Consider the following 14,519-nt stretch of genomic DNA (forward strand, 5'->3'; position numbering starts at 1 on the left):
GGAAAGAGACTCTAGGCCTCATGAATACACAAGCAACTACAAACAAGAGGAAAGGAGCCCTCAAGTCTGCTTTATTGCTCAGTGCAAAGGGCAAAAGAACCCTAAACATTTAAGGTAAGTTAAATGTACAGGGTATTTTAGAGATTTGAAATTTAGCCTTACTGACCTGGAGTAGCTTCTCTGATCTTATCTAACACTGAAATTTCAAGGTAACTTAATATCACTTATGATAATTAAACTGATTACTTCCAGAATAGGAAACACATAGAAAATATCTTGTTAGAAAACGGAAAAGGAAACCTATGGACAATATACATCCAAAGAAAGAAAAAAGATGACAAGTAAATATGGGCAACTATTAAGAAACAAGACAAGTTTATCCATAGGACAAGGTACTAGGAAAACATTACACATGACTATAAGCTATAGGTTTAGTGTCTTGTTACGAAAACACTACAAATTAACCTTCAACCTTTGCCAGATGCCACAGTCTGAAGCTTCAACCACAGTTAGAATAAATATGACTCAGTGACCAATAAAGTTGTTTACAGAGGAGCTGATATATAATAATGTGTCCGTTATACTGCCTCTGGTGGTCCATTCAGACACCGGAACAATCAAATCCAATTTAAAACACTCCAACAGCAAGGTACAGAATGTGTGTGGTATACTACTATTTTTGTAAAAATGAGGGGAAATATACATGTATGGAAGTGGTTTGTATATTCTAAAAAAAAAAAGCCTCTGTTAGAACTGATAAACTACTGATTGATAGTAGCTGTCTTTTTGTGGGGTGGGATGGTAGTAAGAAAGGAAAGACTTTTCACTATCTCTATATACCTTTGAAGTTTATATCATGGCCTGAATTATTCAATCAAGAAAATTATTTAAAAACCATTTATCCAAATACCCCACATTTGGAAGCACAAAGCACACTGTTATACATATTAAATTTCAGGTGATCCAACTGGAAAGTTGACTGGGCTATCCTAATAATGCACTTCCACAGCTCCTGGAAAACTGGTCTTGAAGTTTTACAACATTTGTTTTTTATGACTTGATTTAGCAATAAATCTCTTATCTGTCATCTCAGATTGACACTCAAGCAGGGGCCAAGGCCACACACACAAATAAAATCTACTAAAAAGAGAGGCTTTTAGGAAAGTAACTACTTTAGCCCAGCAAGCAGATCATAGAAAGCAAGCCTTGTTGATCAGATTACAACAACCTCCCTCATAAAAAATGCTGTTTCTAGTTTTCTAATACTTTTCAAGAAAAATCATTCCCTATGGATCAAAACCAAGAAATCAACCCATGTTCGCACTAGGCTAGAGAAAAAAGGGAGACTGAGCTGAGCTCGTTTAAGTCTTTGATCCTGCCATTAATACTGGGAGTCAGCATAACTTGGTTTCTAGTTTTAGGGCCGAAGTTAATGAGCTGTGTGACTGTGTGGCAGTCACTTAACCTCTCTGGGCTTTCTATTCCTCTTATGAATAATTGAGATGCTGGAATACAAGATTTTTAAGATCTTTTCCAGCTGTAGGATTCTTGTACACTAACTCCAGTCACCTGTTTCCAATATAAATAATTTAACCATCAAGCTAGCTAAGGAATAAAGGTGCTCCCTTAAATAAAAACATCTTAAATGTTAAAGTGAAAAAAAAACACACACACAAAGACCCAGAGGTAGAAATGAGTACAGAAGCTCTACCTTCTCCACACTCTAACTCTGACATTTTGTAAGTCAGAATGTTATTTCCAGTAGTATATTCATTTAACAGTTATTTAGCATTTTTGAAATTTTCAGAACCAAATAACTATGCATTTAATAAACATAACCACAAAATGCCAGGGTCATCTTTGACAACTCTCAGGTAGTTTGTAGTGTCTGAAATCACACACTCATCCTAATATTTAGTTAGCCTGTCCTGGGGTCACCTGAACACAAGAAAATCAATGATCCTTCATCTTTATCCCAGAAGGAAAAAGCTACAGAGTCTACTGCCCCCCAATCTGTTCTTGCCTTTTTTCTTAGCATGTGGTGGCTGCCCAGCTAGGCTATTTCCTTGCCTCCTATGCAGTGAAGCATGACCTGGGTTATGTTCTCACCAATGTAATGTGGACAGAGTGATGTGCAGTGCCACCTGCCCACCTAAAAGGGTACTGCTGCCCTTCATTCTTGTTCCCCACATACTTTCTACATGGCAGCCACGCAAACCAGGATGGTATCCTCCACACTGGAGCAGGGAAGATTAGGATTTCTACACAAGTATGAAGAGCAGAACTGCCCACAACCGGACCCTTCCCGTTACAACTGTCATGCACAACAGAAACAAACTGTGTCTCCTCATACCTCTGGCCTCTTGAGGCACATGCAATAGCAGCTTGGGCTTAGACCTATGAGGTACACACCTAACGTACCTACAGCTCTTCTCCACAAGTGTCATTGAACCCCAGACCAATGCACCTCCCACCAACGGTTCCAAATACACACTAGAAAATTAGGCAAGAAATAGCACTCACCAACTTAACAACATAACTAATTAAGGCTATCTTTTGCTGAGAGTTTTGAAATTGAATAGAATCTTAATTCTTGAAAGTATCAGTCTGAAAAATACAACAAAAACATACCAAATGTGCCATAAAACCCTCTAGGTCCACAAGTCCCCACACCGTACTTCTTTAGAGATGCCAAAGCTGCTGCCTTTGGGGAAGAAAAGAAAATTAGATTTTAATAATTTATCTTTAAGAGTTCAAAATTTACATTTCCTATTCATTAACCTACATAACTCCTCCCTCCCTCAACCATTTTCCTTCCTTTCTCAGAAATGACATTCTAACAACAGAATGTAAAGAAAAGTCAAACATTAAGGGTTTAGGGATATAACTTAAAACATAGAAATGTTCTATTAGTTCGAATATCAAAACCTGATTAACTCAATGCCTTTGTAGTTTCTGGTATTTTGTAGACATAGTCTGTCCTCAAAAATGTTTACTAGCCAACACTCTCAATAGGAAATAGAGTAATTTCTTAGATACATCTCCAACTATCTCTAGGTCTGGCTTGTACAACACTAAGCCTCATTAGACATTCCTGCCACCATCTGTGTAAATCCAGGTCACAGTTCTTCCAGAAAAGAGTAATGGTAGACACTTATGGAGCCCTTTCTAAAATTGTGCATTTGTCTTTGATTTTATGTCCAGTTTCTTAAGTCAGTCATGCTATCTGTCCACTTCAGCATAGGTGCTGCTTACCTTGACCCTAGGGTCATCCAACAATCCAAGAAAATTAAATGAGGCAAAGTTTATACATTTTTTTCCATTCACTATGATGTTGTGGCTTGGAGGGCTGGGGAAAAGAGACAAGAGTGGTTTACTTCAGCAGGTATTCATGTTATAGCACACACACTATGACATTACCCTGGTAGCAGTCAGGATATACAAATGTTGCCATTCTACCCTATTTGCATACTAGTTTCCTAGCTCTTTAACTTTTTATTTTAAAAAGTAAAATTAGACAATGGTATATTAAAAATCAGATACCCTGTCATTAATTCCATTCTTAATAGGCTACCCTGTACTACTTACATTAAAAAGTGAGCTTGAATTTCAAGATGGATGGATGGCAAATCTTTGTTTTGATTTTAAATTCACGTAAGAAAGAACAGCTAAATAAAGTACCTCAGAAAAATTCTGGGATAAGATAAAAAGAGAGGAAAGTATAAAAAAGACCAAGATCAAAGGCAAGAATAGGCAGAACAAGTTATGATCTTACAGTTAAGTCATTTACAAATAAATTTATCTATAGGAAGCCACGAAAAAAGTAAGTGGGACAAGTGCCCAATTTCTTAAGTTAATGCTGGCATACTATTAAGAGGAATTCCTAGGTCACACCTGAAAAAAGAAAGTTTTTAAAAGAATCAGAAGCGTGGATCCAAGTATGGCTGGGACAGGAAGTGGGCTCTTGAGGAGACAATTTGTCAAGTCCTTTGCTGACAAACACTCTAGCTCTAGGCCATGCTTCAAAAACACAGGGCCATGAGCTCTTTATTAAAGGGCTGTGAGACCAATTTAGTCAGTCACAACCAGTCTATTTTAACTAAAGAAAACCCTTAGAATGGAATGGAAATGTCACAATACACTGCATAGGGGAAGAGAAAGGACTGTGGCCAGGAACTTATTATGCATCTGCACTGGTCTGCATACTGGGCTGCAGCCAGGAAAGACTGAGAAACTGCTCTCACTGGTATGTTTTAACAGAACTGGTTTTCTATGAGAAAAATAACAAGATGCAGGAAAACTAGGGAAGGGAATGAATGACAGCTTGAAGTAAATTCACAAAATCAGATAAACTCATAAAAGCCAAGATGACTCACTGAAAAGAACACAGGCTGTAGTCAGTCAGACAGATCTCATCTGCATTATTGCTACTGATGGCTTCGGAGACTTGGGGACATTACCTGGCCTCCGTGAGCCTCACTTTCTTCATTTACAGAATGAGGAGAGAACGTTTCTCTCAAGGTAATTGTCATCATAAAAGTGCCTGTCCCATAAGAGGTGCTCTTTAAATATTTTCTTCCTTCTTCCCTATGGCTTCAAGGGCGTCTTCTATTTCAAATCACCCACTGTGATTGTGAATCCATCGCATCATTTAGCTTCCTAATTCTCAAGGCTTCTTTAAGTTTCTCAAGTCCTCCCTGGTGTGTAGGTTCTGGCACTCACAAAAAGATGAAAAAACAAAAACACCTATGTAGACAACCCTGTAGTAATGGTTGCTGCTATGAAAGTCGAGGCCATTCTACAAAAACTGTAACACAGAGAGAAATCAAACTATCAAGAGTAAACACACCCAAAGCCTCTGACCACAGTCAAGAGGCAGCATGACACAGGGATGTCGGGATCTGATTTCTGTCCAGCACTTGGAACAGGGAAGGAAAACTGTTTCATGTGAGAAATGAAAGGCTCACACCTGTGCCCAATGCAGGCTCCTGACACAGGAATCCTGGAGCATAAGACCTTTCAGGATCACCTCGCAGAAGCAAATAAAACCAACCTAGAAAGACATCTCCACAAGTGAGGTCTCAAAGGACTAGAAAGAGGGAAAATAAAACCCTTTCCAATCAAAACCCACAACCTTATTATTAGTGAGAGTCATTAATTATTTGGATGAATAAAGGTTCGTGAATGGTAAGTGAACTTAGAAATAGGGAGGATGGTGCTTTACCAGAAAGAATAAAATATAACAGATCTCTGTTAACATCAGGTTTGAAACTGCAAGAATAGACAACCAGACCAATGAAAGAATCTAGTACTGAAGAAAACTGTGTATACATAAATACTTGGCAAATGATAGCAGTTGCCCCACAAACCACTAAGTTATACATAGATTTTTCTCTATAAAGAAAAATAAAGTTGCAGAACTATGTACAAAGGTGAATTCCAGACATATTAAAAACCTAAAAGACATCTGGAAAAGATAATAGAAGAAAATGTAGAAGAATGTCTTTGTGAACTTAGAGTAGGAAATGATCTCTAAAACACACAAACCATGAGGCCAAAATGGATGAATCTGACCAAGTCAAAATTAAGAATTCTGGTTCAACGAAGATACCTAAGACAAAGTTAACAGATGTGTGATGAAGAGATTTACTGTATTTCATTGAATCTAAGAAGGCATAACTGTATCTTGTCTGCAACAAGGAAGAAAAACACTGCCAATTAAAAAGTAATGATATTTACTTGTCATCTAGAATTTTTTAGTTTATATTTGATGAAAACATCTACTAGGTATTCTTAGGCACAGATTCTTGTTACACTCTTTTGTACTTATGAAAAGGAAAATGTAAGCAAGTTAAATCAGTCAAGACATGCCTAACCACTTTACCCCAGTTCTGACCATCTGTTCTCCTCTACTAAGTCATGCATACCATGGATATTCACACAACATTCTGCTACTTGCCATCAAGTATCCCAGCATTACTTCACAGGATGCTCCACTATCATCCATGAGATTACCTGACAAGTTAGTGTCACCCATTCTCTAATGTTTAATGCTGGAACTTTGCTATTGGACTAAACTCCTAGTTCCATCTTTTGCCAATGGAATCAGGTTTCTAGAAAGATAACAAATAAACTAAAACTCATAGACACAGACAACAGTTTAGTAGTTACCAGAGGGAAAGGGAGGTAGAAAAGGGTAAAGGGGTCAAATATATGATGATGGAAGGTTTGCCTTTGAGTGGTGATCACACAATGAAATATACAGATGATGTAATATACAACTGCACACTTGAAACCTATATAGTTTTATTAACCAATGTCACCCCAATATATCTAATAATTAAAAAAAAAAGAACGTAAGCTATTATTATTCAAAGTAAGCAGAAATTTGACAAAGGGATGTTCAAAGCCTTAGTCACAGCAGCCTGTGTTCACCTGCTCGGAAGAGTCTAGCCATTTCTCTTGCCATCAGCTGATTTAAATACCAGTGTGCATAACTCAACTGAAGTTCTGGCAGTAAGCACAACCATGACCAAGGTTATTGGTACACAGGCAATGATGACCCCCGCCCCCACCCAGTTAACAATGACTCTCAGCAGCTGTAAGATTCACTCCATTTCAGAGATCTTAAAATAGAGGGCAAAAAGTGTGTCTTTGAATCAATGTAATAGAGTACTACATCAAAAACTGACCAAAGATTAAAATCAACATGGTATATGGAATTTGCTAATCAAAAGACAGGCTGGGAATCAGCAGAAAAAGAGGCAAAAGAACAGAAAGGAAAACCCCAGCAGCTAATAAAGAGATGAAATGATATTTAAAGGTTCAAATAATCAGAGAAATGCAAAATAAAACAATGTTACTAACCTGGGCTGGGGGAAACTATGCTCACATATACTAACTCAGGGGAGCATAGATGGGTGGATCATGATGGAGAAAAGTCCCAGAGGTATATCAAATGAGCATGTACCCCATTCCTGGCTGTATACTCCCAGAGGGACTCAAACAGGTCCACAGGAGATATTAACCACAGGATTTTTTGTGGCCTCTTTTTCCTTGAGATGGAATTTTTTACCACCTCGAGGAAAATGGCTAAATATTGGTGACTATACCCATCGGAATAATTTGTAGTGGTCAGAAGAAATGAACAAAAAGTACATCTAACACCCCCATCTCTGTTTGCCCTGCTTTAATATCTCTTTATACCATTTAACATTAGCTAATGTTATATTTATTTCAGTGTTGATCTGTCTGTCCTAAGAAAACTAAGATTGTGATTTATTGTTATATAAACCAATGTGCTCAGCACATTCCTTGAACAGGCGCTCAAATACTTGTTGGAAAAAATAAGTGTTGAAAAAAAATCTTGTAAAAAATTCAGAATGAAGTCTAGAACAGAAAATTAAAAACATACATTCATAAAATATTAAGTTATGAGGTTTCAAATATACATACAATATATAAATAAAATGTAGCATTTTAATAACATAGAAATGTATAACACACGAAATGATGATGAAAGCGTAACAAGGTACTACAGTGAGGTACCTTCGTGGGGAGAATGGATGTGGGCAGAAGGTTAATGTCTGTGTCTCCAAGAAAGGCTCAAAAATGGAGAAAATAAAACAAAAGAGACTCAACTAAACCAGAAGACAAACTTCTGGAGAATTTGACTGAGGAGACCCGAAACCCACAGATGTGTCATTATACAGATCTGTATAATAAAGTTACATGTATATATTTTACATATCCATGCCCAGGAGAATCCTATAAACTATTCATACCAACATATTTGAAACATGAGAAATGGACAATGACTAAATGATGGTAAACAAAACTTACTCTAGAAGGAAAGCCGAATAGCTTTACAAACTAAATGAAGACACTGAATCAGGATTAAAAAAATCTATATTTAGTAGAACACACACAGGTAATACACAGTGTCCCAAATAATATCAAAACAAATCGTGCAATGTATAAAAACCAAATTCATGCTTAAATAGGTTTATTCTAGGGATGTAAGGATTATTTATTAATAGAAAAACCTACTAGTGACTTCTGATAAACAAGACAAAAGAAAAAAAAAAACATTTCAACCTCTGGTCCCTTCTGATACCTCACAAAAAATGCCTACAAAGTCTAAAGGTCTAACCTTACCAATCCCGGGACATAGGAGATGACAGTAACACCCAAAATGCTCCCAATCTTGGGACACGGCTCTCTGTGACAGTGGGGAACGGGTGGGGTGAACTATAAGAGGACAGTCTGAAAACCTTCACCTCCCAGGCTGGGATCATGACTCCTTGTGAGAGTGGGGAACAGGAGGGGTGGACTAGTGGAGGATGGCTCAGAAACCTTCATAAGCAGCAATTGTTACCTCAAATTTTCTTCTCACCCTACAGAAAGGCTGGAGATTCAGTCTCTAGAAGGGCTGAATATAAACTGAAAGTCTGAAGGTCCAGTGAGGGGACAGATGTCACTCTAGAAACAGAAATTAAGCATAAACCTACATAATAAAATATGAGACACTGAGCCTTCCACCTCCAACTCAGTTCCCAGAAAGCTAGAAATCAGGTTTACCTCCCTGCCCCCAGCACACTGGAAGATTCCTTTTTGGTGAAACTCAAAGTTCAGAGAAAATAGAAAATGCTGAGATTGGGGTCCCCTAAGATAAATGAACAGGTCCCTGTCCAATTATCCTAGAGTGATGCCCATCACCAGTCAGGAAGTCCAATCCATTTACACAGGGCTTCCAGTTAGCATTTCAGTATCTCATTCTCAAAATGAATGGACAATCTAACATTTATGGTCAACTGATTTTCAAGAGAGTGCCAAGACAATTCAATATGGACAGAACAGTCTTTTCAACAACTGATGCTGAGACAACTGGGTATACATGTAAAAGAATGAAGATGAACCCCTATCTCACACCATTATAAAAATTAACTCGAAATAAATCACAGATCTAAATTTAAGAGTAAAAATTATAAACTCTTAAAAGAAAACAAAGGTATAAAATCTTCATAATCTTGAATGAGGTAAAGATTTTTAGATTTAACACAAAAGCACAAGCAACAAAATAAAAAATAGATTAACTGGACTTCATTAAAATTAAAAACACTTGTGCTTCAAAGTATACTATGAGAGAAGTGATACAAAAACCCACAGGAGAAAATATTTACAAGTCATATGTTTGATAAAGGCCTAGTATCCAAAATATATAAAGAACTCTTACAACTCAATGATAAAAAGACAGATAAACTAAGTAAAAAATGGGCAAATGACTTAAGTAGACAATTCTCTGAAGAAGACATATTAATGGCCAATAAGCGCACATGAAAGGATGTTCAATATCATTAACCATTTGAAAAATGCAAATCAAAAGTACAATGAGATACCATTTCCTGCCTATCAGGATGCCAATAGTCAAAAAGACAGAGAGTCAATGTTAGCCAGGATGTGAAGAAAAGAACTCATACATTGCCCTGGGATGTAAACTGATTCAGCCAGTTTACATCCCAGAAGACAGTATGGTGGTTCCTCAACATAAGTTACCGTATGACTCAACAACTCCTCTTAGGTAAATACCCAAGAGAAATGAAAACATATGTCTACACAAAAAGTATGTATACAAGTATTCATAGGAATGATATACATGTTTTTTTTTTTCCCATGCATTTCCAAGTAGAAACAACCCAAATGCCCATCAACTGAGGAATGTGGAAACAAAATGTGATCTATACACACAGTAGAATATTATTCACTCATAAAAATCAGTGAAGCACTGATATATGCTACAACATGGATGAACTTTGAAAATATTATGCTTAAGAAGGCATACACAAAAGGCCACGTATTGCATGATTCCTTTTATGTAAAATTTCCAGAATAGGCAAGTTTGTATGAAATGTCCAGAAGAGGCAAATCTAGAAAGTAGATTAGTTGCTGTCAGGGCCTGGGGAGTGACTACTAATGGGTGTGGGATTTCTTATTGGGGTGATGAAAATATTCTGGAGTTAGATGGTGGCGATGGTTACACAATTCTGTGAATATACTAAAACTCACTTAATTGTATACCTTAAAAGGGTAAATTTTATGGTATGTGGATATATCTCAATAAGGCTGTTATTTCAAGAAAAAGACATATCCAAGTTAAGTAAATTCATTTATTTTTGTGTCAACTCAGTATTGAATGTAAAGAAATATTGCATAAATTGAAAAGTAACTCCTAATTTATCAATATCAACAAAACATCATAGTTTTTGTGGTTTTTGCAGACTATTTTCATAATGCTGTTTATTATAATGAAAATATTCTGTATACTGGGGAAAAAAAAGACACTAAGGATCACTAGACATTGAGAAAGCGTCTAACAGAGCAATAAAAACAGATAAAACAATCACTTTAGTGTGAAAGAGTAAACTAAAAACTAATTTTAAGACCTGTAAAGTTTCAAAAACTTACCTTCCATAGGCCTTCCTCAGAAGTCCACCTGTACTCTATCAATATCTGGGAGTAAACCAAGATAGAGGGTACTGACAATGCAGGAAAGACACAAAGGGAATTCCAGAGCTAATGCTGAGGTTGAAATTCCAAGGCCACCCTGGGCAGCAGCTCAGTACAGCAACCAGTCAAGACTGAAGCAGGACAACAATAGTTCCAGGAAGAATAATGAAAGTGAACCCAAGAGATAACTCCTGCGTCTGAACATTCTGAATAAAGATTTACATTTTCTTGGAGGAAGATAAAGGGATGAATTAGACTGTTACATAAAACAAGCAAGCAAGTGGACCAAAAAAAAAAACCCGATTAACTCTAGAGAAAACAAGAAAAGTAATTAAAATATTCTGCATATTGAAAAAAATGGACAATAACCTAAATTAATGAACGATATTAATGCAGTCATAAAAATGCAAACACTAATCACATGATGCAATAATAGAACTATATTGGGAGAAAGGGGAACGACAGGGCAGCAGCGTGTGGCTGCGCAGCTGGTGTCTTGTCAACGGTGCCCAGGGAGCCACACCACAGCCAAGGTCCACATCAGACTGTTGCATTTGCCAGAGGAAGGGTGGTTTTTCTAGTCCACACAAAGACAACAGAGGGGCTACTATGGACCTGGAGATAGCCAAGTGTGCATTTTTTTTTCAGAGAGCCTAAAATTAATTTACCTCCTAAAATTAATAAATGTAATTAAACCTGGGGGGAAAAGAAATCAAGAAATAACATTATAAGCAAGTTCCTTCAAAAAAGAGATAAATATAAAGTGGTTACTTCTACAGAGTGGGAATCTGAGGTGAAGAAGGGTGGCATGGTGGATTGCAATTTCTGTCATAAAAATTTACATATATGCATAACTAATTAAAAAAGTCTATCAGTATAACTCAATATAGTAACTAATTAGAGGAGAAAAGTCATAACCATCTCAACAGATACAGAAAACATATTGGATAAATTTTAATATTCTGATTTATAAAAACAAAAAGTTCTGTTAGCAAACTAGAGAAAGGAAGGCCCTTAACTTGATACAGGTTATCTCTTAAAAGCCATCAGGAATAGGACACTGAGGCCCTTGCTACCACCCCTATTCTACACTACATGCAAGTGTCCCACCTACTTCAATAACACAGGAACAAGAAGAAAAAGACACTTCTCATGACAGAAACGAAAACACTCTGTAACCTAGGGATGAATCTATTAGTCAATACACAATGTCAATTTCTGGTTGTTGGGAAAACTAAGGAATGGTATGTGGAATCTCTCTGTATTATTTCTTACAACCACATGAGAATCTACACGTTTCAAAATAAAAGCAGAAACAGAAAAGACAGACCAAGTCTTTACAAAGAAAATCATGTAGCTTTATTGCAGGACATAAAGGACTTAAGTATACAAGTGACACACCAAGTACATGGTGATGAAATTCAGTATTAGGAAGATTTCACTCCAAATTAATCCGTAAGTTCAATGCACCGCTAGTCATAAACTCAATTTTTAGACAAATGCACCGCTACTCATAAACTCAATTTTTGGACAAATTTGATCACAGTGAAGAGTGACGAATCAAGATGGTTTTGAAGAACAGGGAGGTGAAGGACTGATTCTTATCAAGGCCTCTTCTTAAGCCGTATTTATATGAGTGAGGTTCTGGCACAGGGAGAAACAAATACACCGAAAAAATAGAAACGAAGCCAGAAACAGATCCTTTACAAGAGAACTTAGTGTACAAAAGAAGAGAAATTTCTAACCAGTCAATAGGTAAAAAATGGACTATTCAACTAACAATGCTAAGACAACTGACCATCACAAGGAAAAAAGGCAAATTAGACTTTTGGGGTAGGGAAGGATTTCTTCCACAAGATTAATGATTTGTAAGTTTGATTTTAGAAAATGCAGAATTTTTTTAAGAACAAAGAAATCCATGGTAGTGAAAAATACAAGGCTCTCACAGATCAAACCAGAAGTAGGACACACTGAAAATTTCCTGCATCACATTTTTAAACAAAATACTAAATATTTTCATGACAACAGGCATATGTGGAAAAAGTATAAACATAAGCAAAGGAAAAACACCCACCAACTTTAAGATAGTGGTTATCTAGTGTGGGAGGCAAGAGTAAGTGATAGATGGGAAGGGGTTACTTTAGCTATATCTGTAACATTTTACTTTTTTAAAAAACATTTCAACTAAAGGTAGCAAAATGTTAATGCCTATTAATTCTAGATGGTTGATACAAATGTGTCTGATATTTCCTGTATTTTAAAAATACTTCTTAAATAAAGCACATACAATAAAGCAAAGATAACTAATAGAACTAAAAGTAAAATCGAATAAGATACTGAAAGAAAGAGGAGAGGCAGCTTAAGTGAGCTAAAGTTTCATAATTCATATTGTGAGAGTCAACAGGCGTTGTCTATAGTTAATCAATCAAGAAAGAGTAGTGTAAGCATGCTATTACCATCTAGTTATAATTGTAACCTGCAGCAAAACAAAAATCAGAAACAAAACCAGGTGAGAAAAGGCAGAAGTGTTGCTTTTCATTTTAAGTATGTTGACCATTTGACATATGTGCATGTACTATTTTGAAAAAGAGGTATTTTTATTTTTTAGAAAAAATGGACAAACTATAATGCCCGAATTGAAAACTATAAAAAATGCCCATACCATTCCTAAAAAAAATTTTTTACATTGAGAAGTAAAACAGTTAGTTCTGATCTGTGGAAATTTCTACATGTTTTATTGCAGTTAAAAAAGGAACACCATATGAACCACTGTATACTTTGTCTAGTTTACCTGCATGAAACCAAATACAAATCCTTCAGTAGCAAACAGATTTACCCTGAAACAATGTTGTAGTTGAGAGCTGGATGGTCTTTTGAGATAGGAGGAACAAGAGGTTCTGGTTGCCACTCTTCTATCAATTCTTCCTTTTCCTATAGAAGAAAAGGTGTTAAAATACAGCACAATGCTAATCACTGGACAGTGACTCCAGCAGTACCTAAATTTTTTGTTGTTATGGAACCGTCATAATGAACACATCCAGAAAGAGCTGTGTGGCTATCAATGAAAGAGAATCATTTTTGAGTTTTGGGCACTTAACTTCTTCACCTCTTCTACAAGCCAAAGGCTCTTTTTCCTTATAGTTTTGCAAATAAAATAAGAAAATTTTATTTCTATGCTCAGGATTTTTCTCTGTGGGAAATGGAAGTATAACTTATAGTGATTATAAAACAAAAAGAAAGTCTACAACACAAAGATGAGAAGCATGATTTCTGCTAAGTCAGCTTAGCATTTATTCTAAGACAACACAGAAAGTGATACTCAAAGTGTTTATAGAGGTGACTGTCATGGGACAGAATCAACCAGATCACAGAGCATTGTTTCTATAAGCCATGTGCAGGGATTCAGATGTAGCTGAAATACAGAAAAAAACTCTCTTATAATTATTATAATGCGATTTTGTTCGGAAATTTTTCACAAAAAGCTACTTTGTTCCTTTTACCTGTTACTTCATACATTTTAAGTATTTTGACTATTTTGAGTTTATTATCCTTTCTTGACTCAGAATAAAAGGTAATTCTGAGAATGTAGTTTGGATATACAGGATAAGATGGGGCACTTAAATTAACATGACGGCCACAGACTCTTGCCTCACAGATAGACCTCTCAATAGTTCCAGTCTCATATGTCTGGTCAAATGCTTCTGTGCATTTTTCTTCTGATAGGCAACTCCAGAGCAGGACCAAGAGCATATTCGCCTGATGTTCAGGCACTCAAAGATACTGGCTGAATAAATCAGCCAATAAAGTCCTCATCTGTTTCTGACCTTATGGTAGAGAACAGCAGCCCGAACTGGCCTGGAGTACATACATGTCATGCACTTGCTACTGTGCAGACAGCTATTAGAATCCACTCAAGATGCTCTGGTATTCAAGAAATTCTGGAGGTCTATCAAACTGAGGAAGTCATTTCTCACTCGCAACACTCAGGTTTTTTCTTCTACTACTTTTAGGGA

The 14,519-nt window shown here is 36.5% G+C and overlaps 1 protein-coding gene across 2 annotated transcripts in view; it reads right to left on the reverse strand.

Moving 5' to 3' along the window:
* SPTLC1 (serine palmitoyltransferase long chain base subunit 1) overlaps positions 1 to 14,519 on the reverse strand; it is a 56,235-nt gene that overhangs the window by 37,949 nt on the left and 3,767 nt on the right. For both annotated transcript variants that reach the window (XM_006914929.3, XM_025048968.1), the window contains exons 3-5: positions 13,343 to 13,437; positions 3,256 to 3,349; positions 2,632 to 2,704 (exon numbers count right to left, since the gene is read on the reverse strand). In XM_006914929.3, coding sequence (XP_006914991.1) covers positions 2,632 to 2,704; positions 3,256 to 3,349; positions 13,343 to 13,437 — 262 coding nt within the window. The remainder of the gene's footprint in view (positions 1 to 2,631; positions 2,705 to 3,255; positions 3,350 to 13,342; positions 13,438 to 14,519) is intronic.

The sequence above is a fragment of the Pteropus alecto genome, unplaced genomic scaffold, assembly GCF_000325575.1.
Source record: "Pteropus alecto unplaced genomic scaffold, ASM32557v1 scaffold256, whole genome shotgun sequence".
NCBI classification, from domain to species: domain Eukaryota; kingdom Metazoa; phylum Chordata; class Mammalia; order Chiroptera; family Pteropodidae; genus Pteropus; species Pteropus alecto.